The sequence below is a fragment of the Suillus subaureus genome, assembly GCF_016647635.1.
Source record: "Suillus subaureus strain MN1 chromosome Unknown BJ212scaffold_27, whole genome shotgun sequence".
NCBI lineage: Eukaryota > Fungi > Basidiomycota > Agaricomycetes > Boletales > Suillaceae > Suillus > Suillus subaureus.
In genome coordinates, this window is record NW_024538583.1 from 581,282 (window position 1) to 604,149 (window position 22,868).

Sequence of the window (22,868 nt, forward strand, 5' to 3'; positions counted from 1 at the left end):
CCTGCCAATTTGAGATCTGTAAATAGAATGAGCTTCGATTACACGTTCTCGTTCTATACTTCAGAATTCTGAAGATCTGACTACAGAGACTAGGTCATCCACACCGTTAACTTGAATGATTCGCACGTTTAACTTATCAACCAAGGGCGAGCTTGTGCCATAAAGAAGGATTATCCAATCGCTGCGCCTACTTTGACGTAGTGAGTGGATGGACGAGTTCCTGGCTATACAACAGTGGTTAGTCTGCGACCAACACCATGTCAAGTATCTTACTTGGAGGCAACCAATACTCGCAGAGCGCATAATATTGTCGACCATTCTCCCTCACAACACCGCCAACACCTCGTTAGCAGATGATGATGGTGCTTACCATCGAACTGGTACCACAAGAGTTTCTCGATATCGCGAAGGTGCGCCAAGTAGTCCGTTTCCTTCTCATCCCCAAAAGAGGAACTGACAAGCGTATGCTCACTGTTCAATTTAATGCCAGCGGGCTCTTCTTGGCCAAAGTGGCCAGCCAAAGCCGACAACAGGCTGCAGCATCCAGCTCAGGGAAATCAGCGACTTCAAAGGAGAATACTTAGCAATTAACAGTGGCATATTTGGTGTTACGTACCAGTAGAAAATAGCATCGGGAGGTCCCTGTCGCAGAAAGTTGTTACCCAGAAAGAGATACAATCATCTGACTCAAATTGACAAATAGTAGCATGGACGACCTCCTGACAGCTCAGCGCTCATGCATCATGAATCAAGTCTTGAACAATGTAACCATCAAGAACACACCCTATTGTGTTAAAATGTCGACTTCAAAAAAAATCCTGCACAGGACTCCTTCGGAAATCACGCAATGGAAGGGCTTCGGGCATGGCGGTAGGGCAACATACAAAGGCTATGGGACATAAGCATAGTCAGCGTGGAACAGGATGTGAACATACATACTCTTTTGTACTGTGTGGTCGTAGCTACGACTTCTATGACGTGAGGCCCGCAACGAGACAGAAAACCTTACCTCGGGTGCTGCTGAAGTTCTGTTGCATCATCGCTGCCAGGGTGAGCTGGCGGAACAACAGGGAAATCCGACCGAGTTGAAAGTGTGCGCACGTAACCACAAAGACCATCACGAGTGTGATATGGGAACAATGCACTGTGGAGGACTGAGGGTTAGAGGTCAGATCAAGAAGTAGTTGACTAAAAGAAAGTCGACGCACATGAACATGGTCTCGCGCGTCGTCAAATAAATCCTGTGGTAGTCGATTTACGTCGTTAACGTTGATCTAGGCTAAATGTCGCGTAGCATATGCTTGGAATGTTGATCTTGTAAGTATTAAGTTTGAACAGCATGCGAACGGTACCAGTTGTGTCCTGCTCCTTAGTAAGAGGCAATATACTTGAAGTAAACATACACACCGGCAGTACCAGTATCATCATGTACGCCTTGTAACAACCGTGTTAGGAGGTCCGAATCGAGTCACGAGATAGAGGCTGTGTGGCGTTGTCTTGAAGATTCGGACAAAAATTCCCTCAAAGCAGGTGTTTTCGGTTCGCGAATAGAATCATCTCTCGAGTCTTGAGAATAGCTGGCACGTTCGATCACGAAATTTCTGACGCTGTATAAGCTCAGCTGCTGCCGTATACTGTGGAGTCACTTCTGGCTCAGGACTCTATCAAGTATTATGTAATCCTCTGCGTGCCGCTGCCGCCGTACTCCGAGTCGCCCTCACGTCTACATGCACTTCTCGTTGGTCCCGGTCCTTCCTCCCTCCTCCTTCGCTTTTGATCCAACACAGATGATCCAACACAATTCCAACAACGCCCAACACAAGGGTTCATCTCACAACACCAATGTCGTAGAAATCGCGCGATAAAAGGGTATGGTCACCTCCTTCACCACTCTTTTACATTTTAATCTACCTCATAGTCTTTTTATGTCGCTCCACCACGTAGCAAAAAGGGCAAAATACAAGGTACTCGGGCCAAAAGTCAGCAACAAGCTCAAAGTCCCTCTCAAGCATCGTCGTTGCATTCCCCGGTCCTGCTACCCCTGCAATACCCACGATGCCCACAACCACCATCGCCATTTCCATACCTGCAATCGACAGGCCTTCTCATCGTGCGGTGGTCGTCGACAAACCCCATTGGTGGATTCGCCTTATACTTTACATTTGCTGCGCTTCCGTTTACTATACTGGCAACCGATCACTGACAATCAGCTGCTCGTCATCTAGGCAGCATGCTGGCGGTTCTCGTTCTCGTTCATGTTCTAATTGTTTTAGTTGTAATTAACTTGTGCACCCTCTTTTCCTCATTGTCTTCTCAATTGTGTTCACCCGGATTGGTATCCAATCTCATAACTCGATCTAATAACACCGATTGTCTGGCTACTTGATAAGATGCAGTTCTGCCAGCGTTATCGTGTCATCAGATTTCGCAAACCTTAGGACTTTGAGCGGTACGTGAGGAAACTGCATTGCTGTGCTACTGGCAAGAATCCTATTCTGATTAATACCTATATATTTGGACACACTTTCAGCGCAAGAATTGGTAGTCCCTAATAAGTTCCGGCGTGTCCGGCGTGGGAGCTGATTCATTTTCAACGTTCCATCCCATTTGAATCCCGTTCATAATACACCAAAATAATTCATTCAAGTGGTCAACCCGCTCACTCGCATTCCCGTCGAGAGAACGACGACTGCACTTTGGTTGGACACTGCTCATTGCGTGAAATGTCGACTATGGAAGTATTTGTGCCGCCATCGTCCTCCACGTTCAAATACCAGGAAGACGCCCGCTGCTTCCATAGAGAACGTTCCATTCCCCATCAGTAAGATCAAACCCTGATCTTGTCATTGTCCGACTTTTCCCACAACCGCATTCAACGCAATGTGTCTTCGTGAGTGGTTTTATGTTCCTTCATTTTGCAAACTGGCGTACATACTTTGCGTGGACTTGTCATTTTCTTGACAACCACTACATCTTTTCGTACACAAGTCCAGAACGTGCGTACGGCAGCTTGGACACAGCTTACACTTAACCCCTGGCGGCGTACTGTCCGTAAATGAACAGTAATAGTCTTGTGACACACAGCATCTTGACGTTCGTTATGGAAGCCACAGGATTCTCTTATCATGTCTAATAGGCGCTGCAGACACTTCATATAGAGCTGGTGTTCCCTTTGATCATGAGTCCCACCCCAATTTGACCTACCAAGCATGTGTCCTGGTGTAGTTGAGCCATGGCCATTGAGATCACCATCGAGTTCAAGCTTGATGCTTGATAGTGACACTGTACTACCAATCCCAGAACCTGTAACTATGTGTGGCTGGCAGGATCTTCATCAGCAACGAGCAGCAGTTCAATCGGAATCGGATGATGGACACGTACCTGGTACACTGCTCACCCCGTATCCGTATCCAGCACCAGTTGGATACATTACCCCGCTAGTTTGCCAACCGTCGACTCCCGACCCACTTATCATCCCGAGGTCTCCGAGTATTGCCTCACTATATCGCCGATCGCCAACTCCCGACTGCTCTTTCATCCCAAGGCCTCCAAGTATTACCCCACCACGTCACCGATCGCCAACCCCTGATTCCCCTTTCACAAGCTCGATGCTTGATAGTGACTCTCTAACAATCCCAGAATTTGTACCTCCTGGCTGTGTGTATCCAGGAATTAGGCACATTGCCCCACTATATCACCAACCGTCAACCCCCAACTCCCCTTTCATCCCAAGGCCTATGCAAAATCCATGGGGCGACCTACTTCCCGAATTACAGTCGCCAGTTTACCAACCTCAATTGATTTCACACAAGCACTATGAGGAAGGAGAGGACCATTTTGTTCGTCGGTGGCAAAAATGGTGAGTTTTTCGCTTATGTTGGGTGCTGGCTTGTTCAATATGTTACGATGCACAAGGGATGAGTACATCAAGCTGTGGGTACCAGATTGGTACAGGTCGCCTTCGCCTAGAGGCATTCCAAGAATCGATGACTATTTCTATTTCTATCTCAACGTTCGCTCCATGAACCAGGGAGGCAAGTTTTCACTATATCAAAAATATATTGCATGGCATGTATACTGAACAAGCTCAGGGAAGAAGTCACTTGTTTTTAGCGACTTCAGTTCGATTTTAGATTCTTTTCTTCGGTATGTTGTCTTGTAATTGAATCATGCGTGTTGATAACATCGGTACTTGATTCTCAGTACTATATTTGTTGACGCCGACTACGACAAACCTCTCGAGTACCCTATTCATCGACTGTCCCAAAAGGCGAAGATACTTCGGTCCAGATTGGACGATGCACGCACCCTCTTGGGTGCAGAACAACTTCCAGAAGACCTAGCAGCCAAGGCCAAGGCTTTCGGCTTCAATGCGTCTACTGGACGTTAGTTTTGCATTGCTCCTCGCAGTCGAATAACTCTGATCAATATGGACAGGCGAAGTGGCCGCTGAGTTCGTTGATGTTCTTGTGATACATTTAGAGAAACTGTTGGAGGTCGTGGAAGCAGAAAGCAAGCAGCCGTGCGTGTGTTCCAGTCAATCCCACTTGTTCCTTGTCGTTTATGACCATGCAGGGCCAAGCAACTCGAAGAATTGTTGTCTAACAATCAGATTTCCTTCGACCTTCTTGAGTATTACTATGAGGAAGGAAAGCGTTACATCTATAATTCTGGGCTTTTACAGAATGGTTTAGATGTCGAGAGGCCTATTGTGGGAACTATTTCCTTCACTCGTTCATCGTCACCACTGACATGCTGCGTGAAAGATCTTGGTAGTTTTGAAGAGTGCTCGCTTCCTCGATGATAGAAAGTGAGTTAGACCCTTCAGAACATGGCTGTGGTAAATCCTGACTAGATCTGTTCAGGGCGTTGGTCGTCGAGTTGGAGCATCCTGAGTGGGATGGCGTTCGTTTCGAGAAGCGCACCATGGCATTTGACCTTTTTGCATTCGAGGTACTGTGACAATTCTCCAGTATCAAATAACCATTTGTTCACTCACCAATTTTAGGGAACTCAAGCCATCTCGTCCCTGTTTCTCCAACCCGTCACAGACGAAGCCCTTGCCAAAGTGACTGGTGAGAATTTTACTTCTCAGTTTGTCGTTAAGATGTCGAATCATCAATATAGAGCGCGGAAAACTCTATCTTTCTTACAGCAAAGTTTGTTGCGCAGAATGTAAGTGCCGCATCACTCCAATTTCTCATCATGCTGTTCTCATACTTCCCCATTTACAGATTATGACGACACACCAATACGATCGGTTTTCAGTGGTAACTCGAAACCACGGATGAGGAGGGTGATGATCGACCCAGTTGGATACCACCGTGCCTTGCAAGGCTACAACCCACATCTGTGAGTAATTTATCTGTTCTCCTTGTTGACGCTAAGGGTATCATAGACGTGTTCCACTTCCCGACAATGCGAGGGAGCATATCGCGTGCCTTCCATACTGGATTGGTGGATATGATCTTGAAGTGAATGTGAGCAATTTGCAACACATATTTCGCTGGTTGCCGAAGTTAGTTATGATGACTAGCAATGGCGAACGTTCAATGTCTGGGACTTGAAGCCAGTCGAATATGATCAAGGGGCATGGAGCAAGTTGATCATGGACGAAGATACCAAGGTGCGCGCAATCATGTTGGTTTCTTGGCTTCGTTTATCTTCTGTTGCAGGATCTTATAAGAGCACTAGTGGATAATTCTGGCTGCTCTGTAGGCGGTTTAAAACCAGCACAGTTCAACAAAGGACAGGTGTGTTTGAATTGCCACATTTTTGTATCTCGTTTAACATTCCATAGACAGTACTTCTTAAGGGACCACCAGGAACTGGCAGAATGACAACTGTTCTTGCTGTCTGCAATCTCCTCAAGAGACCTCTGCTTACTATCACTATCACTGCTGACTCATTATACAACATTACAAATCTAGTGTCAGATATTGCTCTGCGCGTGTCGGTTCGTACAATTGGCAGCTGTCAATGATTCTTTGACGAGACCTGGTTATCGTCTAGTTTGCAGCTACTTGGAATGCGGTGATTGTGGTGAAAGACGCCGATGTACGTACTCTCTTCAACACCTCGCACTGTGATTTATCACGTCATCCAGCGTTTCTTGGAGTCGCAAGGTTTAAGACATAGGGTATGTTTTGGCCAGTAGACCCTTGCTATTCGAGTCTTGATTTCTCGTCAGGATCACGTCAACACTATTCTCCGTCAATTTGAGTCAGATGATTGTATCTCCTTCTGGGTATCAAGTACCTGCAACGAAGAACTCCTGACGCGATTTTCGGCTGGTACGTGACCCGATTGTCTGACCCGCTTCCGCTTCTGAATGTTGTCCATTGAAGTTGTCAATTTCCCTGAACTGGATGCTGCAGCTCGACGTCGTCTTTGGCTCAACCACTTCGGCTTGAATGATCCCGCTGCAATTATGTGGAACAGCGAGCGCACACTCATAGGCTCCTCTATCGCGGATCAAAAGGAGATGGATCATTCATTACTTCTTCGCGATATCGAGAAACTCTCACGGCATCAGTTGGATGGTAAGCCTCATGTCTGTCACCGACGCGGTGTCTGATGACGCTTTTAGGGAGGATGATTGACAATATTGTGCGGTCCGCACGAGCGCTAGCTGCCTCGAAGTAAGTTCTCTGCACATGTTATCGGGCATACACTAATGACTGTTTTACCGCGACAGCGGGGATCATCTATCCATTCACCACATCAAAGTGGTCATGAAAGCACAGCGATTGGATAATCTTCCTTTGTGGCGGAAGCTGACCAGAATTTTGACACGTCCAGCAAAGGTTCTTCGCACGAGTGTGGTAGATTAGGTGGAAGGCTCATTGATTCGGTGCCCGTGGAATTCGCTGATACTCAGACTTACGGTTATTGTCTAAACTTGCTTGCTTGTAATATAGCTGTATGCCATTCCATGTACAAGATTAGATTGCAGACACATGGCGCCAGCCGTGCGCGTGAGGGCCGAACACTTTATCTGCACATCCTGCATAGTTAACATGTTGGAGCGAGCATGGAGATAAGGCATGGCAGAAGCATCGGCTCAAACGAACCCTTGTCCAACTGCCTTAGCAAAATGGCCGCTATCACAGTTAACAGCTCACCGTCCCGCCCGTCAATAGAATGGACAAACGACCCTTACCGCCGTTGAAGCACCAGACGCAGGTATCGAGAAACTGGACATATGAACAACGTAGATGAAGAGCCTGCTAAAAATATCCTTACGAGCCCGAGCGCTCCACATCAGGCTTGTGAAGTACGAGATATTACTTATACTCCGAACAAAACGCCCATAGCATGTCCACCCTTCTTTCTCGCGAGTGAAGCGTATCCATGTCAAGTACTTTGGAATAGTGTTTGAGTGCTTGGCGTGAGCGATACTCCTAGCCTGCCAGAACAAGCTGAAATCAAGATCGAAGCAGTCGTTCACGAATCGATAATCGAGACCCTTGCAGAGATTCTCGAAAAACACTGCAGTGCACACATCGTCTCAGAGCCATTTTGTGGGTGAAGACTGAATTTCTCTAACAGACTATGGAACCTAGAAAGCGGTGCTCAGATAGGCGAGAAATGGCGAGATGAAGGGGTTGATGCAGTTGCAGTAGTGACCGCCATGGCATTGTCTCCACAGGGAGACACTGTTGCAAGCGGAAGAGGTGACGGGACAGTGAAGTTATGGAAATCGAGACGGGGAGGGTCATCGCCAAATGGAAAGGACATGCTGGTTGGGTGCAATCAGTGTGCTGGAGTCCAGATGGCGAGCGAGTGGTGAGCGGATCCCGCCGTGATGGTATGGCAAGAGTATGGGATATCAAGAGCGGCAAATTCGCCCTGGGTCTGAATGCAATCAAGACCGGGCACGAGTCGGTGCACGCGGCGAGTTATTCACCCAACGCTAAAAGGGTTGCGACAGGCGGATACAACGAAAGTGGAATCAGAATCTGGGACGCCAACACAGGCAGGCTGCTCTCCAAAATTGAACATGAGTGGCCAGTTTGGAGTTTGGTCTGGACGTCGGATCAAAAGAAGCTTGTCGCGGCCCGCGGGAACCGGGTATGGCTCGATTAGGATTTTCGACACTACGACAACTCAGCAGATCGCCATTTTCGAAGGTCACACGTACATTGTCTATTCTATTACTTTATTTCACAACGACCACTACTTAATTTGAGCACATCATTGGATGGAACAGCGCATTCGTGGAATCTCGACACAAAACTCGAAGTCTGTCCACCCTCTGGCACGAGAGCAACGTGGGCTGTTTAGCCTTTTCTGCTGATGGAACGCTGCTAGCCACGGCCTGCGATGATCAAAATGCGTACGTGTGGGATATTCATGCCATTTTCAAAACAGCTGGCTTAGAACACCTGCTCTCCATACCTATGGTGAGTGTCAGCGTCTCATTTACTCTGTCTTACTGACGAACCTTTTTGACCTTTGCAATGATTGTCGCATTGTTCTAGGCCGACTCTACGCATCGTGCCCCCCGTCGAATACCACGAGGCCTTTTTGATGACGTAGTACAAGAGCCCCCCTTTTATGCATGCCTCGGTGGGCCACTCTTGAGCTTTCCATTATGGAGTTTTGCGTTTACCTCTTTGTCCGGTACCCGGGTCTTACTGTGGCAATCGAAAGTAAATGTTTTGTTCTGCCTCGGCATTGATATGAAACAGGAGCGCATACAAACTACACACATCAGAACGATATGGCTCGGTCTACCACTTTCAATACTTCCAACCTCGTTTCAGCCTCATCGATGGACACTCGCTCAGGTCATTGATAACTAGCTCTTCAAATGCGACTGAGGATGACAAGCTAACGCTAGGGAGGTTATATCATTTTCCTAATTGTCAGACTCATTGCGTGCATTCTTCTGGCGTCCGGCCCCATTGACATTTTTCGTTTGGTGGTGGATCCCGACAGTTTCGGTCAGTCTGTCGAGACTCTAGGTTGGCACGTATGCACCTCGGGGATATACCTTATGTTCGGAGACGATCCTCACAAGGTGTGAAGGTGAATTCCTTGATTTTCATGGAACTGCCACGTAAGTTTTTGCGTAATGACTGGGTTTACTAAGTTAATTAAGATGGATCTGTACAGCGCAAAAATATTGTCAGCAGGTTTTGAACCGACTCCAAGAGAAACAGATTTTGACTCTGTTGTGGTAACCACTTGGCTAAGACGAGTTGTGATGAGCCTTCGATGAAACCATCCATGAGTAAATATTATTAAGTTATGTTCTGGTAGAGAAAAACCTTGTCATCGGCAGGTTTCGAACCTGACCAGTCCAAGACAAATAGATTTCAATTCTGTTGTGGTAACCACTTTGGTCAGGACACTTGCCAAGCTAGAGTCAATGTGTTGGTGGGAAAATCGTTTGTCAGCAGGTTTTGATATTGTCCTCTGTCATGAGGTAATGTAGGAACCTTCAGCTGTCTGGGCCCGGGCTTCGACCACACCACAACAATATCCAGCTTACATTGCGGTGCATATCTGAAATGAATGTCGACCTCCACTTCATAATGTCGCGGAAGTAATCTAGCAACACATGCGGTGCGACACCGTCGTTAAATGATTTACTTGTCGAGGACACTACAAATACTGAGCATATTCTGCATTCCCGCGGTCTGTAAATGCAAAAGAGTCATATATCAGAGCTCAAAGCGCTCAAGTATGGCTTCGTTTCTCAACCGCACGTCATCATTGTCTCGGACTCTCGGAACGACATAACCAATGATGGATCAAGTCACAGTGTGTCATGGTGAAAAACGTGTTTCTATGAAGCTTCCTTGTAGCTGTCCAGGTAGCAACTGCATATTCTGCGTTCTTGCAGCTAGCTGCATGGTTCAATACCAAGGAATGGACAGGTTTTATTGCTTCGCTCAATGGTCTCACCAACAGCGCTAGCAGAATTTTCGTGGCAACATTGTACGAGGTGTATCTAGGAGTCTCCACGGGTACTGTGACATCATGGGTTATTGTCCTATCCGGTGCATGAAGTGTGTCTCTATCTTCTGTGGGACCATGTTGACCATTTATTGCACGAAATATGAGCCACGTTGGTCTGATCATCATCTTCGGCAAGTCTTATCGCATTTTTACAAGTTATGAGCTCTCGAAAACATTGAACACATCGCGCGATGCGTTCATTTGGCCTGTGGCAACTGTTTCCGATGGTCAGTTGTTGCATATTGTGCCTTTGCAATACAAAGGGGCAACATCAATATTAGGTGCGTGATCAAAGCATCCACTAATGCTTGCATCGGTTGTGGACTTTGAAGAATGGTTTTGATGTTGTGGATGTGGATGATCATGGTGCGTCCACAATAGCCAAGCTCATATATATTGCAATGCAGATTCGCCACTTTTCCAGACAGTCAACCTCTTCACAATCTTTGTAACCCTTCGCCTTTTTTTCTAAATATCATCCATGAATTCTTTCAAGAAATTGTTCCAAACGTGAGTCGACCATTTTCTCGGTGGCATAATAGTAATCAGTACCCCTAAGATCCCATGACGACAAGACACCATCGCTTAAGCACTCCAAATCGATGACATTCGGACTCTCTTCAAAAGGGAGCATACGTGACCCTCGTACTGATCCTGTGAAACCCGCGTACCGTGGTAAAAACCCCTTTAAAACTTCAGACATCGTCTACATCGAGCAAGCTCCGGGGATATTGGACATCCATCACTGCGCAATGGTACCCGGGTCTCCGAGACCTTGCGCCACCTTGTGCCTACTTTGACACGTACGCGGACTTGTTGGACCAGTTTCCCAACCCACCACCACCTCCTCCTCGGCCCCCCCGCAGCGCCTTGAGAACGACTTCGTTGAACTCAAAGAACAGCAGGCCCCAACTGTCCCTGCAGAACTGCAACACAAGCTATCAGCATGTCGCAGGCAGACAACGAACGATTCAGCGGTCCCCTTCAGTCGCATGCTTCTCGCGGCCCACGGCCACGGCCTACCCTTCCCTTGCCCGCAAACAACGGCATGAAGCCAGCGATGATCAAGCTGTCGCGAATGTGCTGCAAACAACTGACGGCCTGGTTCCCGTAGTCGGGAGCAGTAGACAGGCAGAGCGTGCGCGCGTCAAGTTGAACGCTGGTCGCTCATACACCCTTGCCCCTGTTCCCCCCGCTCCCCCTGTTCCTACCGCCCACTCCCCGCGCCCACCCATCTCGCGCTCTGCGCACAGCTCACGTACAAACCTGCGGCAGGTTCCACCTCACCTCGCCATTCCACACATTGCTGCATCAGACCATGGACAATCTTACTGGCCTCACAATAATTATCGTGAATTTTTGGAGGAGCAGGACCCGAACGTCATCAGTACAATGATCAGCCATTATCCGGTAGCTCCTTGCTACGACCCTTCGCAAGAGCAGCTACAGCCTATCCGGTACGACATGGAGGACCCAAGTCACTTCAGGAAGACACTTAGTTACTTCATTCATATGGCGGTAGCACAAGGTCGTCCCCTGGATGCACGCGTAGATGGTCCTTACCACCGCATCATTGACGTGGGTGATCTAACTGGCATCGTGCCAGAGATTAGCGCTAATTGGTCTCGGCAGGTGTAGTCATTATCGCTGAATCTGTAGATGGAGGTTATCTTGTGAAGGTAGATTCTTCGCGCTGTTCTACTCAAGCATGTACTATGTTGTGTAAATCATTATGTATATGGATATGAACTATGAAAATAAATATATTTGCCATCCGAGTCCATGGTCAGCTTGCATACCAGAGTGTAAGTACTACGATCGGGATGGTGTTTTTTAAGTGCAGTCGATTTTAATACCATCCTGCAGAAAAGTTGAACCCTTCATTCACCATCGCAAGCTAGTGCACTGAGCTCTCACCCAAAATACTTACGCGAGTTATGTGGAGCGCTAGGTCGTTTCGCGTTCTTCGACGCATGGCCCAGGAGTTTGGAGAAAATCTTGGTTGAATGAATGAGAGTCACTACCGCATTCCCAAGAACTGGAATAGTATGTAAGGTAAACTCTTGGCGCTCTATTAATTTCTGGCCAACTGCCATCTCGAGACTTAGTGAGGTGTTGTATCATGTTTAGTTGACTCGGAGTTTCTCGTGCAATGAGACCCTGATCAGACGCTGCTGGACCTTCATCAGAGACAACAGTGAAACTCAAAAGTCTGACGATATCATCGGCTTCGGATCCACGTATTTCTTGAGAAAGAGCTTGGACGTGTTTGCGGAATCTGACCAGCAAGTTAATGCACAACGTCCTGCATATCAGCATGTCTACAAATAATAATATCAACCATTATATGCGCCAGATGCTTGACATCCAGTACTTTCTAAGCCAATTCATAGGATTCTATTAGACACTGTTATGTGTATATTGTCTCGAGAGAACGAGAGGTTCCCATCCAAGGACCATTTGATAGCATCAAAGTGTCACAAAGCAAAGAGTAACACCCGATTCAAGGTCATATGCAGACGATCTGAGCTCAGGCTCCATCGAACAGCAAAAAACTAGAACTCATCTGCGCAGTGGCAGTCGCAATCTGCCACAGGGCACATGCCACGCGAACGTGCACCGTCTTCACCAAAGAACCAATCAAGAATATGCGATGCGTGTCCACCGTGACGACATGTCTGGCAGATGACGATTGCGTCGTCGATCGTGTCTGCGACATTACGTCAGTCGGGTCCCCCACGTATACACGAAAGAAAATATTACCTTGGTAAGCGGCCTGCGACTGTGAGAGCCCAACATCACGAGTACAATCTGGAACAATGCTCAGTGTCATCAGACAGACCGAACACCGTGGGAGAGCGCGACTGCAATGCGGACATGCAGTAGGCTAACAAGTCATCCAGTATCAGTACTTCTCACATTCAAAGAACAACAGTACCCACCCGTCCCTTCTGCGTCTCGCCCAACACAGGATTCATCGGCTTCGAGCAATAATTACACCGAATCAAGATCTGCTTCGGAGCCCAATCAAAGGGCGCCAAATCTCCATTCAATACCGCCTCTTGTAGTATCTGCCCCCGCTCAACATCAAACGCAACTCGGTGATGGAACAGCTTAAAGCCGTCCAACAAGTCCCTATACGTCTCTAGCCATCGTTCCGCTCGTGCGTCAAAAAACTTAGGCAGGGCACACATGGCTAGCGAGGATAGCAGCAGTTTGCGCATCGCCCGTGCGGTCTACGTAGCTCTGTAAGATGTCCATACTTGAGGGGGTGAGCCCTGTGATAACGAGGCCCTCAATGTCACCACGCGTACAGGCTCGGTCGGTTGTGCGTGTAAGGTAGGACGATAGCGCTTCGTCCTCCAGAAACTGGAAAGCAATCGCAAGACGCTCCCGCAGCGGAAGTGATTCTTCCTCGAGAACCTTGGACCAATCCTTGGAGGTAAGTTGGGTAAGCATAACACGGAAGTATGGATCTTCAAGGCGGACGATGAGACGCTCGGCGTGGGTGCGCAGTTCGTTAGATAGGGTGCTACCAGCGCTGGGGATAAGTGCTGCAAGAGTACCAGACACAAGATTGTGTATCTCATCTAGGATATCATGTTTATAATTGAACAAAATAAGAGAGACAGCCGCACCTTTACTCCGCATTAGCAGCTCCAGCGCCTTTTGATATTGTCGTGTGAAAACGAGCCAACATGCAGCTCTTGATTGTTGCCCCTCCCTCTCCCACCTACACGAGAAGCTCAGCAATGAAAACCGCAAACACATAAATCGTAATCACCTTCTAATCTCATGATTCATTTCCTCCTCCCCAATACTCCATCCGCAGAGATGCAACGCAAACCGTCTCTGTTCAACCTTTTCTGTGCTGCGGACAGGGGGTCTCCATGGGCGTCCCGAACCCGATGTCCGTCGAGCGCAGAGTGCAGCAACGGCAGCGGTAAAATCCCCATATGCCAAATCATCAGGAGGCTGTTTCGTTCGCGTTAAAGGGTCAAGCACAGCAGGAGTAGATAGCGGAGAAAGACTAGAATCCCTCGGAGAAATTTGAGGTATCGCCAAAAGACCGTCAAGGACGCTAAAAGACGATGCGCTCGACTCAGGGATCTGAGGTAGCGGCGAGAATCCTTCCCATAGACCAAAAAGTCCTTGGTTTGAGAATTCGTACCCGTGTAATCTTGACGTCGGCGAGCATATGAGTTCACGGGAATCTGTGGGGAAGATGAACATCCAGAGTTGGAGATGATCAAATAGAACGCACGATGTATCCAATCCCATAGCTCTGACAGCGCCGTATTTGAGCAAGGATCTTCCTGTACGACTTGGGCGTTATGCTTAGCCTGAAAGAAAAACCTGTGCTCAGAACCCACGTGACGTGATGCTAGAATGATACAACTCACGTTTGCCAGCCCATATCCACGAATAGCGCGCCGACGCATAATCATTGAGATATCATCCTCCACCGCTTGGTACACGCTCCGTAAAGTCTTTCCTCTCGGTGAACTCTTCTCTCCACCTTGTTGATGACCATTTAATTTCGGCTTCTCTACAGCCTCAGCCCTCGCGGCCGTCTGAGTACCGACATTACTCGGCGACGTAGACAGCTCAGACTGGTCGAGCGGGTAATGTCGAAACGAAGCTGGACTATATGTCCTCACTTTCACCGGCTTCGATGGTGTGGTTTTGCTTTCCAGAGCCGGGAATCCATCTTCATCGCCCCTCCCAAAAGCCGGTAGACTCATAGTTTTGTCACGCCCCCGAGAAGTTGTGGTTTCCTCAACGGGTATATCCCATGGTTGTGGTGGAACTCCACGGTCCTCGAAGCCCGGAAGCACCTTGCATCCCAACCCAGCACCAATGACAAGGTCCCCGCGTGCACTCCACGACGCCTGTTTCGGCGTATCATACACAGCATAAAGTTCAAGATCCCCATCCTTATTGACGACCATAACCTCCGAAGTAAGCGAAAACGGCTGCTTACTCGGAACAAGCGCAAAAGACGCAAGTGGTTTCCGAAAGCTCGTCGCTTCGATTAAAAACGCATCAGCACACACACAAGACCAAAAAACCAAAAACATACTTTTGCGCGTATCAGAAAGCACAAGCGCCAACGCCTCCTGCGATTCCACATTACTATGCCTCATCCCATTCCCAGCACCGACACCACCAGCAGTCCAAGGCGCCCACGACCTCTTCGCAGCCCGACTCTGCGACGACTCCCCTGATCTCTCCCCGTCGGAATTATTCTCGCTCCCTTGCGCCTGCTGCAGATCCCAAAACCGCACATATGAAGAATCCTTCTCATGCGCTGCAAGCAACCCCCTCCTCGAGCTCGAAAACTCGATATGGTTGACAAAAGACGCAGACGCAGAGCGTGGTCTTGCACCATCAGCAGCTGCGTCTTTCTCTGTAAACGTAAGCAGCGGATGCTGGAGGCGTCTTGCGTCCCAGACAGTTATAATCCCGTCTCCACAACATGCAATCTGGTGTGGGTCGATTGGAGATGTCGCTATGCCGTAGACTTTAGTTGCGATATTAGTAGTTGCTGGAACTGCGCTCCGGAGGTCAAATAGTCTCAACCACCGCGCTGATACACCAGCTAAGAGCATATGCGTAGATTGTGGGAGGAAGGCAAGGGCTGAAACTATTTCTGTGGGTGCATGTTGCTGTAACACGCGTCCGTCAGCCCTGTGATGACCGACTTCAGCACGCGCTATTCGAGGTTGTGGACGCGCTTCTAGTGTATCTTCTGTTAAATTTAAATTGGTGGGTTTGGAAGGTGAGAGGAGGGGCGTGGCGGATTGGATATCCCAGATGATGAGACTGGAGTCTCCCCGGACTTTGTCGAGGCCGACTGCTAGGTAGTTGGGGTCTGCGTTACAGAATGCGAGGGCGTTACATGACCTGGTATTGCGCACTGGAAGCGTGACGACTGGACCGCTTGAGAGGACGTTATTCCGAGCGACTTTGGTAGCTTCGAGCCTGATGAGGTCGACGCGTCCAGAAGCTGTTCCGACAGCAAAAAGATCGTCGAATGCAGGGTCTGGTGACCAAGCGAAACACTATAGGTGGAAAGGTCAAGACACCTTGAGTTGAATTAAGCTTTCGAGCAGGAAGACTACGAAAGCTCACCTTCATGAACTGCAAGTCATTTTGTGAAGTTACGTGTCGAATTTCAGATTCTTCTGGTGCCCATTCGTACATTGTCATTTGAGAGCCTCCTCCGACCATAAACTTGTTCTCCCATCGTGGATGCCAGAGTAAACGCTTCTCCGCCTGCGCGGAAGGGGCCATGCTCACGGTGACCCGTCAAGATGAAATCATCCTAAAAAAGGAAATGAACGATGGAGTGGCTCGTCGTTGAATATTTTCGTTGAAGACAAAGAGCCGGAAGATAGACGTTCAACGATAACAGTGGTACACTATATTGCAGTACTGTATATGCTCTACGCATCATATGCATCATCACGGTCTAATCACAAATTACGGCTAATTTTACGAAACGCAAGTTACTCAGACTCAGAGATCAATTAGAGGTCTAATCAACATCCATCTCCGGCGGCCCGGGGGCCTCCTCCTCTGCCTTCTGCGGACCCTGCTCCCCCTTCTGCGGCCCTTGCGCCCCCGCGTCAGGCGTCTGAGTCCCACTCTGCGGTGTCTGCGTCCCAGACGTCCCTTCTGCCTTCACAGGCTTAGGCTTCGGCTTCGTCAAAATCGGAATCGCGAAATAAATCACATCCTCCCTCTTCTTCCCAATTTCCACACTCGTCAACACAGGATCCACATTCTTCGGCTTCTCAGCTTGCCGTGCATTCTGGTCATCGAGCCACTTTTGGACCGTCGCGCATTTTTCGACGACTTTTTGTTTTTCGCTGTCGGCGATGTGCGCGAATTTCTCGTCGGGGGAGGTGGCTTGGGAGATGTAGTCGTTGAGGGTTGCGCGGAGTTGGGCCATGGCTCTGGGTCGCTCATCGGCTTCGCGGTAGCGCGCGACGATGGGGTCGCCGACTGCTTTGAGGGCGTCAAGTTTGCCGACGTACGCGGATTTGGTGGCGTCTTCGCCTTCGTCGGAGTACAGCCAGTCCTCGGCTTCTTGGAACATCCCGTTGAGTTTCTCTTTTTCTGCAGTCTGTGCGAAGGATGAGTAGCGCTCGTCGAGCTTGGCGCGCATGTCGTAAACATATTCCTCGAGCGCGTTCTTGCGGTCCTGTTGATAATCATAAGTACGCGTCAATAGCATTGATTGGTCGAACAAACCTCGGTGTCCATGACAAGCTTATCAGCAGCATGCATTCCCGCCTCCAGCTCTTTCAGCTTCTCAACGATGCTTGGCTCAAGCGAGGAAGTACGAGTAGAGAACGGAATCTCCTTCTTCACAACCCGCTTCTTCTTCGGTGCCTCCCCATCAACCTCCATAGTCTCCTCGCGCTCCTCCACCTCTTCCGTGTACACATTCTCAAAAGACATGATCCCATGCAAATTCAACCGCGTCTTCAACTTCACGCATGTAAGGTCGCCGTTCGGGGCAGGTGGAACAGCTTGTGCCGTGAACCGTGCAATCCATGGGTTGACCCCTCCCGGCAGAGTAGCAGGCTCTACATACTCGGCATCGATCTCAAACGGCTCCTTGCGGTAGAACGTAAGGATCTTGGTAGACGGGATACCATTCCCACGAGGGAAAACGACAAGCTCGGTGTCATCATCTGGGTCTGAGGCAGAGCGCTCCCATGACACCTTGATCGGGTACTGGTTGATATCGTGCACGTGGAACTCGCGCACGCGGAAAGTAGGGGATTGAAAGGCAGCTGCGAAGGTAGCGCCGCGAGCGATGGCTTCGTCTTGGTTGAGGGTGGTTGAAAGGACTTTGCCCCCGAGGGCTGCTTGGATGCGGGCGCGGACTGCAGGGATACGGGTGGTGCCACCGACGAGCTCGACGGTGTCGATATCATCGATGCTAACTTGTGATTCGGCGAGGGCTTGTTGGAGGGGCAGGGCGATGCGGTCTAGGACGCCTGAGATGAGCTCTTCGTAAGTTTCACGGTTGAGTTTGGATGAGGCGTCAATGTCGTTCATGAGTGATTCGACGTTCAAGGGGGCCTCGTTGTTAGCTGAAAGGACCTTTTTCAGTTTCTCGCAGCTGGCGAGGAGACGGAAGGTTGCTTTTGGGTTGGAAAGGACGTCGATGTGGTATTTGGCGTTAAACTCAGCAGCAAAGTACTGGATGAGAGCGTAATCGATATCACGACCACCTAGGTGGCGATCGTACGCAGCTGCTTTGACGGACAATTGACCTTTGGAGAAAGCGATGACTGAGACGGACATGGAGGAATGGCCAACATCCACGAACATGACGTGTCGCGGGTTTTCTGGCTCGGGGAGATCAAGCTTTGTGATACCGTAGCCGAGTGCGACAGCAGTCACGTCATTGATGAGACGCAGAGCATTGAGACCAGCAATTTGTGCTGCGTCGAGCATTGCTCGTCGCTGAATATCGGTATACCATCCTGGGACAGCAATAACGAGATCAGAGACTGCGGTCTTGAGCTCATTTGCGGTGATATCACGCAGCTTGCCGAAATACATTGCAACAAGCTGGGTAGCAGAAAAAATCTGCTTTTCGCCGCGATATGTTACCTGGGGTGGCAAAGATCAGTATGAGATTAATTAATTTTTTATCGCTAGCGAACCTCTACGCCGACTGTTCCTTCGACATCGACAAGAGATGCATTGAGGAATTTCTTCTCTGCTTCGACATCTGGATCCTGTAGTGTTCTGCCGATGAGGCGCTTGAGGCTACCTATGGTATTCTTGAAATTTGAGGTCTCTTGTGTTTTTGCAGATTCACCGATAGAGCGTTGTTTTGGGCCAAATGCCACAAGAGATCTAAAAAGAAAGACATGGAATGAGAATTAAAAATGCAAGGATGCGAGAAAGAAGATGCAGACGGTGTTGCACGATTGGAAACCTCGTTTACAATGATATCGATACCTCGATTTCTTGCTACGCCGATCTTTGGATAACAAGAAGTTAGTGCATTGATGTGATCTAAGCGATGATAAAGCACAAACTTTGCTGTGCAGAGTACCGAAGTCGACACCGACGACAGACATTGCGACCAAATGATTCTAATGAAGATAGTTCGTGATTAAGATCAGATGGCAAGCAGAGTTTTTTTTAAATGCAAATTCAAGCGCGTTGATGAATTCTTCACATTTCGTGGCTATCTTTTTTAGGAAATTTCACCACTATTCTACAAAGTTCGATGCTTTTCCTTGTACCCACGCGGCAGTGGCATGCTGTTCAACGGTGCTGTGTGCACAGTGTGTCAATACGTGTATTAAAATCCGTCGATTGCTGCTGAGGACGAGCTATAGATATATAATATTTAGTTACCAGTGAGAGCGCTCATAAATCGCTATGTGAAGCAGCTGTGAAAAGACGGACACGTTTGGGATAAATCTGAATCAAGTTTGACGCTCTCTCTATCTTCTTGACTCCCATCTTCCAGCCTCGTTGGTAAAGCATTGTTTTCAGCTTAATTTTTAATCGGACTGATCGATCTTTGGTAGGATTAAAACCAAGGTAAAACCATCTAAAAACCAACGATTTTAAACCAATTCGGATCGCAAAAAAATGTCAGCAAGGCAAAATAAAAAGCGCAAAGGCCGAAACAACGTCAATAACCGCGAACGAACGGTCACCACGTTTACAGAGGATCCAAACACTTCTTTCCTAGTCCCACTACCAAGTGAAGAACCTGCTCTGTCTTCACCATTCTCTGTTGCTTCTACATCTACTACCAACAACCCAAACAACAACTTTCAGAATTTCGGCATGTCCTATAATTTTCATGCGCACGGACCCAACAGTCAGCCACAGCAGGCCCAGCAACAACAACAACAGCAACAGCAACAGTTCTTTTCTCCGCAAGTCATCCTACCTCCAGGCAAAAACGATCTTGAAGTACTAGAAAATTTAAAATCTATCATCAAGGAAGGTCAGCACGAGTTCTATCGTGCAATACCTCAGCCGGCTGCTCTCGCTAGCCTATACTTGGGCCCAACCTCTTCTCAGGTTCTGCCGCATCCAGAACAGCTTCCTGCGGATTATTACAACCAGTCTGCTTACGATAACTCTTCTGACGACCAAATCCCTCCTTACTCTTCAGATTCCGCAAGGAGGCCCCCGGATCCACCCGCAGTCAAGAAATCGTCATCAACAGCTAATGTGCTTATCTTCGGTCTTACCCTAACCCTCTCTCACCTAACACGTGTTCTTAGAATCCAGACCCTACTCCCCCACCTGGAGGACCCAAACCTGGAAAAAAGGTTGAAGCTCCACCCCAGAAACCCGAAAGAAAGATGTCAACGGGTCCAGATAATACCGACGTCAATCTCCGAGATGGTGCTCTTTCAGGCGATCATCGCGACAGTTCAAAAAATGACACATCTCGTCCTCCTGGTGACCGTCCTGGTGAGTATACCACTCGTCCTCCCGTCGACTCTTCAGCACCAAAGTCCACCTACGATGGTAAAGACGATATTAGACGAGATACCCCATTGGACGACAGAAGGGTCCGATTTGATGCAGAACGCCGTCCTCTCGATAGCCGCCCTAACGGTAATGACCCTCGACTGCCTCCAAGGGATCAAGCATCCCTTGATAAAGAAAGAGACAGAGAACGTGAAAGAGAACGTGAAAGAGAGCGTGAATGGGGACGTGATCGTGATAGAGACCGTCCTCAATACGGTGGTCGTTCCTATGGGCGCAGTCATGCTCCTAGACCTCCCCCAGAACAACGCCATTATGAGCCCCGATATCCATTTGACAACATCCCTCCTCGCCGCTATGATTCAAAAGACGATTTGGATGTAGACAGGCGCCCTCCCCTGCGTCCTGACGATCGCGGTCCACGCCCATCTCTCGATGATAGGCGGCCGCCTGTTGATGACCGTGAATCCCGTAGTATGGTGGTTGATGACCGCGATCGTCCTAGTCGAGTCACCCTTGACGATCGTCCAACGAGAGTCTCTGGCTCAGTTCATAGTTCTGAAGATCGTACTGTTCGACCTCCGCTTTCACCCGATGACAGTCACCGCATGGCTGATGACAGACCTACTCGCCTTCCTCCTGCCGATGTGGCACGTGCAGCGGATGTTGATCGTCCTCGACCTCTTGAAGAGAGAATATCTCAACAATCAGTCCCTTCCCTCCAAGAACGTCTCAGCCAGCCCGGGGCTCCAAGAGTGGAAAACCGTATCACCCATCAACCGAGTTTGGAGGAGCGCTTGTCAAATGCACCTATCGCTTCTGATCGGCCTCTTCCGGATGTCCGTACTAGCCCTGTAGAACCATCACGTGTACTGCCTTTGAATGATCGTCCTGCTGCTCCTGCTGACGTCCGTCCTCGTCCACCTGTCAACGATAACTTTGCACGCCCAGCAACTCCTCCCCCTCGTTCTAGTGGTTATGTGGCACCACCTCGGGCGGCATCTGTCGCTCGGGATGACCTTCGTGGACCCAAAGATTCACCGCCAGTTCGTGATGCGCGCGATCTCCGTGCAAGGGATCTCTCACGAGAGAGATCAGATGTAAGACCACCTTACCGCTCGGACCTTGACAGAGGGTTCAGTGATGACAGGCGTCCTGATTCTATGGATTCTCGCCGCTACAGTCCACCGCCTCCTTCAGACGTTCGAGGCAGGAGTTACTATCCTCCACGGTCACCACCTCGGGCGGATGTACCATTCGAAGCTGATTCTGACCGAAGGTTTGCGACTACTGATCAGCGAGACTCATTCGATAGGCGGCGTGACTGGTATGGAGCTGCCGATGATGACAAGTCTCGTCCGCCTATATGGAGGCCCTATGAAAGAGAGCCCCAGAGAGAACGGTATGACCGCGACGCACCACCTCCCAGAAGTTCCGGGTGGGAAGGTCGTGATTCGGAACGGAGAGCACCGTTTTCCAGTTCCCCAGTCCGCCCTATTGATTCTTCCCGCCCACTGAGCTCGCGCCTGGGAGATGGATACCTGCCCCCCGTGGACGACCGTTCGTATCCACCGCGAGACTTTGACCGTCCCCGCTACACAGGTCCAGACAACGACCCCCCCTTCGTTCGTGGTGTCCGTCCGCGCAGCCCGAGTCCGCCAAGAAGAGGTGGCGCGAACAGTTCTCTCGACGATATCCGACCACCTCTCAAACGTGCACGCGAGGACCCGCCGTACAGCAGTGGTGGTGGGTACTACTCGCCTCGCAGACCGTCGATGTCTATGGGTGATTACCCACCTCGTTCTGCTGCAACGCCGCCACCAGGGAGTGGGACAAGCGGTGGGTTCTATGAGCCGCGTGGGGGGCCGCCGCCGTTTAGTAGTGCTTCTGCTGGGGTTGAGAGGGATTATCCGCCAAGAGAGAGGTCGGGACCTGGGGATGGTGGTCCGTCTTATGGGGCTGCGTACGACAGGGATACGAGGCCGCCGAGGTCGCCCCCTCCGAGAATGTATGGACGGCTTCCGTATAGACCAGATCCTAGGGATGATCGCAGGTATTTGCCGCCTCCTCCGAGATCTGGTTGAGGTATGTGTTTGTGGGTTGGTTGAAGTGTGGATTGCTGACGTTGAGTAGGAATACATGTATGAAGATTTATGTTATGAATGAATTTTTTGGTTTCTTGATCCTTTCTTTTTCTTTTTCCTTCTCCTTTCGTTTCTATCTTTTCTGCGAGTTATCATCGCTGTTCGACTATGCATGGCCATGGTATCGTACACATGTCATATAGTCCAGAATCTTTTATTTCCTTCAGAGTCGTGAAAGTTTGCAGTGCTACTTTAAATACTCCTGATTCGTGTTCCATACGTAACTTTCAAATATGAATGGGTATTCGACGTGACGTATTC

At 49.2% G+C, this 22,868-nt stretch overlaps 5 protein-coding genes across 5 annotated transcripts; 3 read left to right on the forward strand and 2 right to left on the reverse strand.

Annotated features, from left to right (window-relative positions):
• Positions 1-3,209: 3,209 nt before the first annotated feature.
• On the forward strand, positions 3,210-6,833 carry BJ212DRAFT_1301740 (uncharacterized protein; the record flags this gene model as incomplete). Its single annotated transcript, XM_041333164.1, has 21 exons — positions 3,210-3,859; positions 3,916-4,038; positions 4,087-4,146; positions 4,204-4,385; positions 4,438-4,522; positions 4,576-4,711; positions 4,767-4,810; positions 4,866-4,953; positions 5,009-5,075; positions 5,128-5,175; positions 5,235-5,352; positions 5,399-5,480; positions 5,537-5,626; positions 5,676-5,753; positions 5,801-5,956; positions 6,013-6,057; positions 6,107-6,139; positions 6,191-6,293; positions 6,348-6,542; positions 6,590-6,641; positions 6,698-6,833. 21 exons carry the CDS (start codon positions 3,210-3,212, stop codon positions 6,831-6,833), a joined length of 2,571 nt encoding a protein of 856 aa, XP_041190521.1.
• Positions 6,834-10,449: 3,616 nt separating this feature from the next.
• Positions 10,450-11,676, forward strand: BJ212DRAFT_1372520 (uncharacterized protein; the record flags this gene model as incomplete). Its single annotated transcript, XM_041336333.1, has 4 exons — positions 10,450-10,479; positions 10,529-10,724; positions 10,795-11,547; positions 11,602-11,676. Coding segments are annotated over 3 exons (979 nt in total), but the record flags the coding sequence as incomplete, so codon positions are not given.
• Positions 11,677-12,524: 848 nt separating this feature from the next.
• BJ212DRAFT_1448295 (uncharacterized protein) lies at positions 12,525-16,266 on the reverse strand (the record flags this gene model as incomplete). The annotated part of the gene is made up of 10 exons (XM_041338523.1): positions 12,525-12,679; positions 12,733-12,856; positions 12,912-13,104; positions 13,160-13,559; positions 13,608-13,702; positions 13,754-13,944; positions 14,050-14,183; positions 14,234-14,312; positions 14,373-16,034; positions 16,105-16,266. 10 exons carry the CDS (start codon positions 16,264-16,266, stop codon positions 12,525-12,527), a joined length of 3,195 nt encoding a protein of 1,064 aa, XP_041190523.1.
• A 244-nt stretch (positions 16,267-16,510) lies between these two features.
• On the reverse strand, positions 16,511-19,082 carry BJ212DRAFT_1483418 (heat shock protein 70 family; the record flags this gene model as incomplete). The annotated part of the gene is made up of 5 exons (XM_041340606.1): positions 16,511-17,179; positions 17,230-18,606; positions 18,660-18,855; positions 18,918-18,982; positions 19,041-19,082. The coding sequence occupies 5 exons, from the start codon at positions 19,080-19,082 to the stop codon at positions 16,511-16,513; spliced, it is 2,349 nt and encodes a 782-aa protein (XP_041190524.1).
• A 2,544-nt stretch (positions 19,083-21,626) lies between these two features.
• On the forward strand, positions 21,627-22,547 carry BJ212DRAFT_1448297 (uncharacterized protein; the record flags this gene model as incomplete). The annotated part of the gene is made up of 1 exon (XM_041338524.1): positions 21,627-22,547. One exon carries the CDS (start codon positions 21,627-21,629, stop codon positions 22,545-22,547), a length of 921 nt encoding a protein of 306 aa, XP_041190525.1.
• Positions 22,548-22,868: the final 321 nt, after the last annotated feature.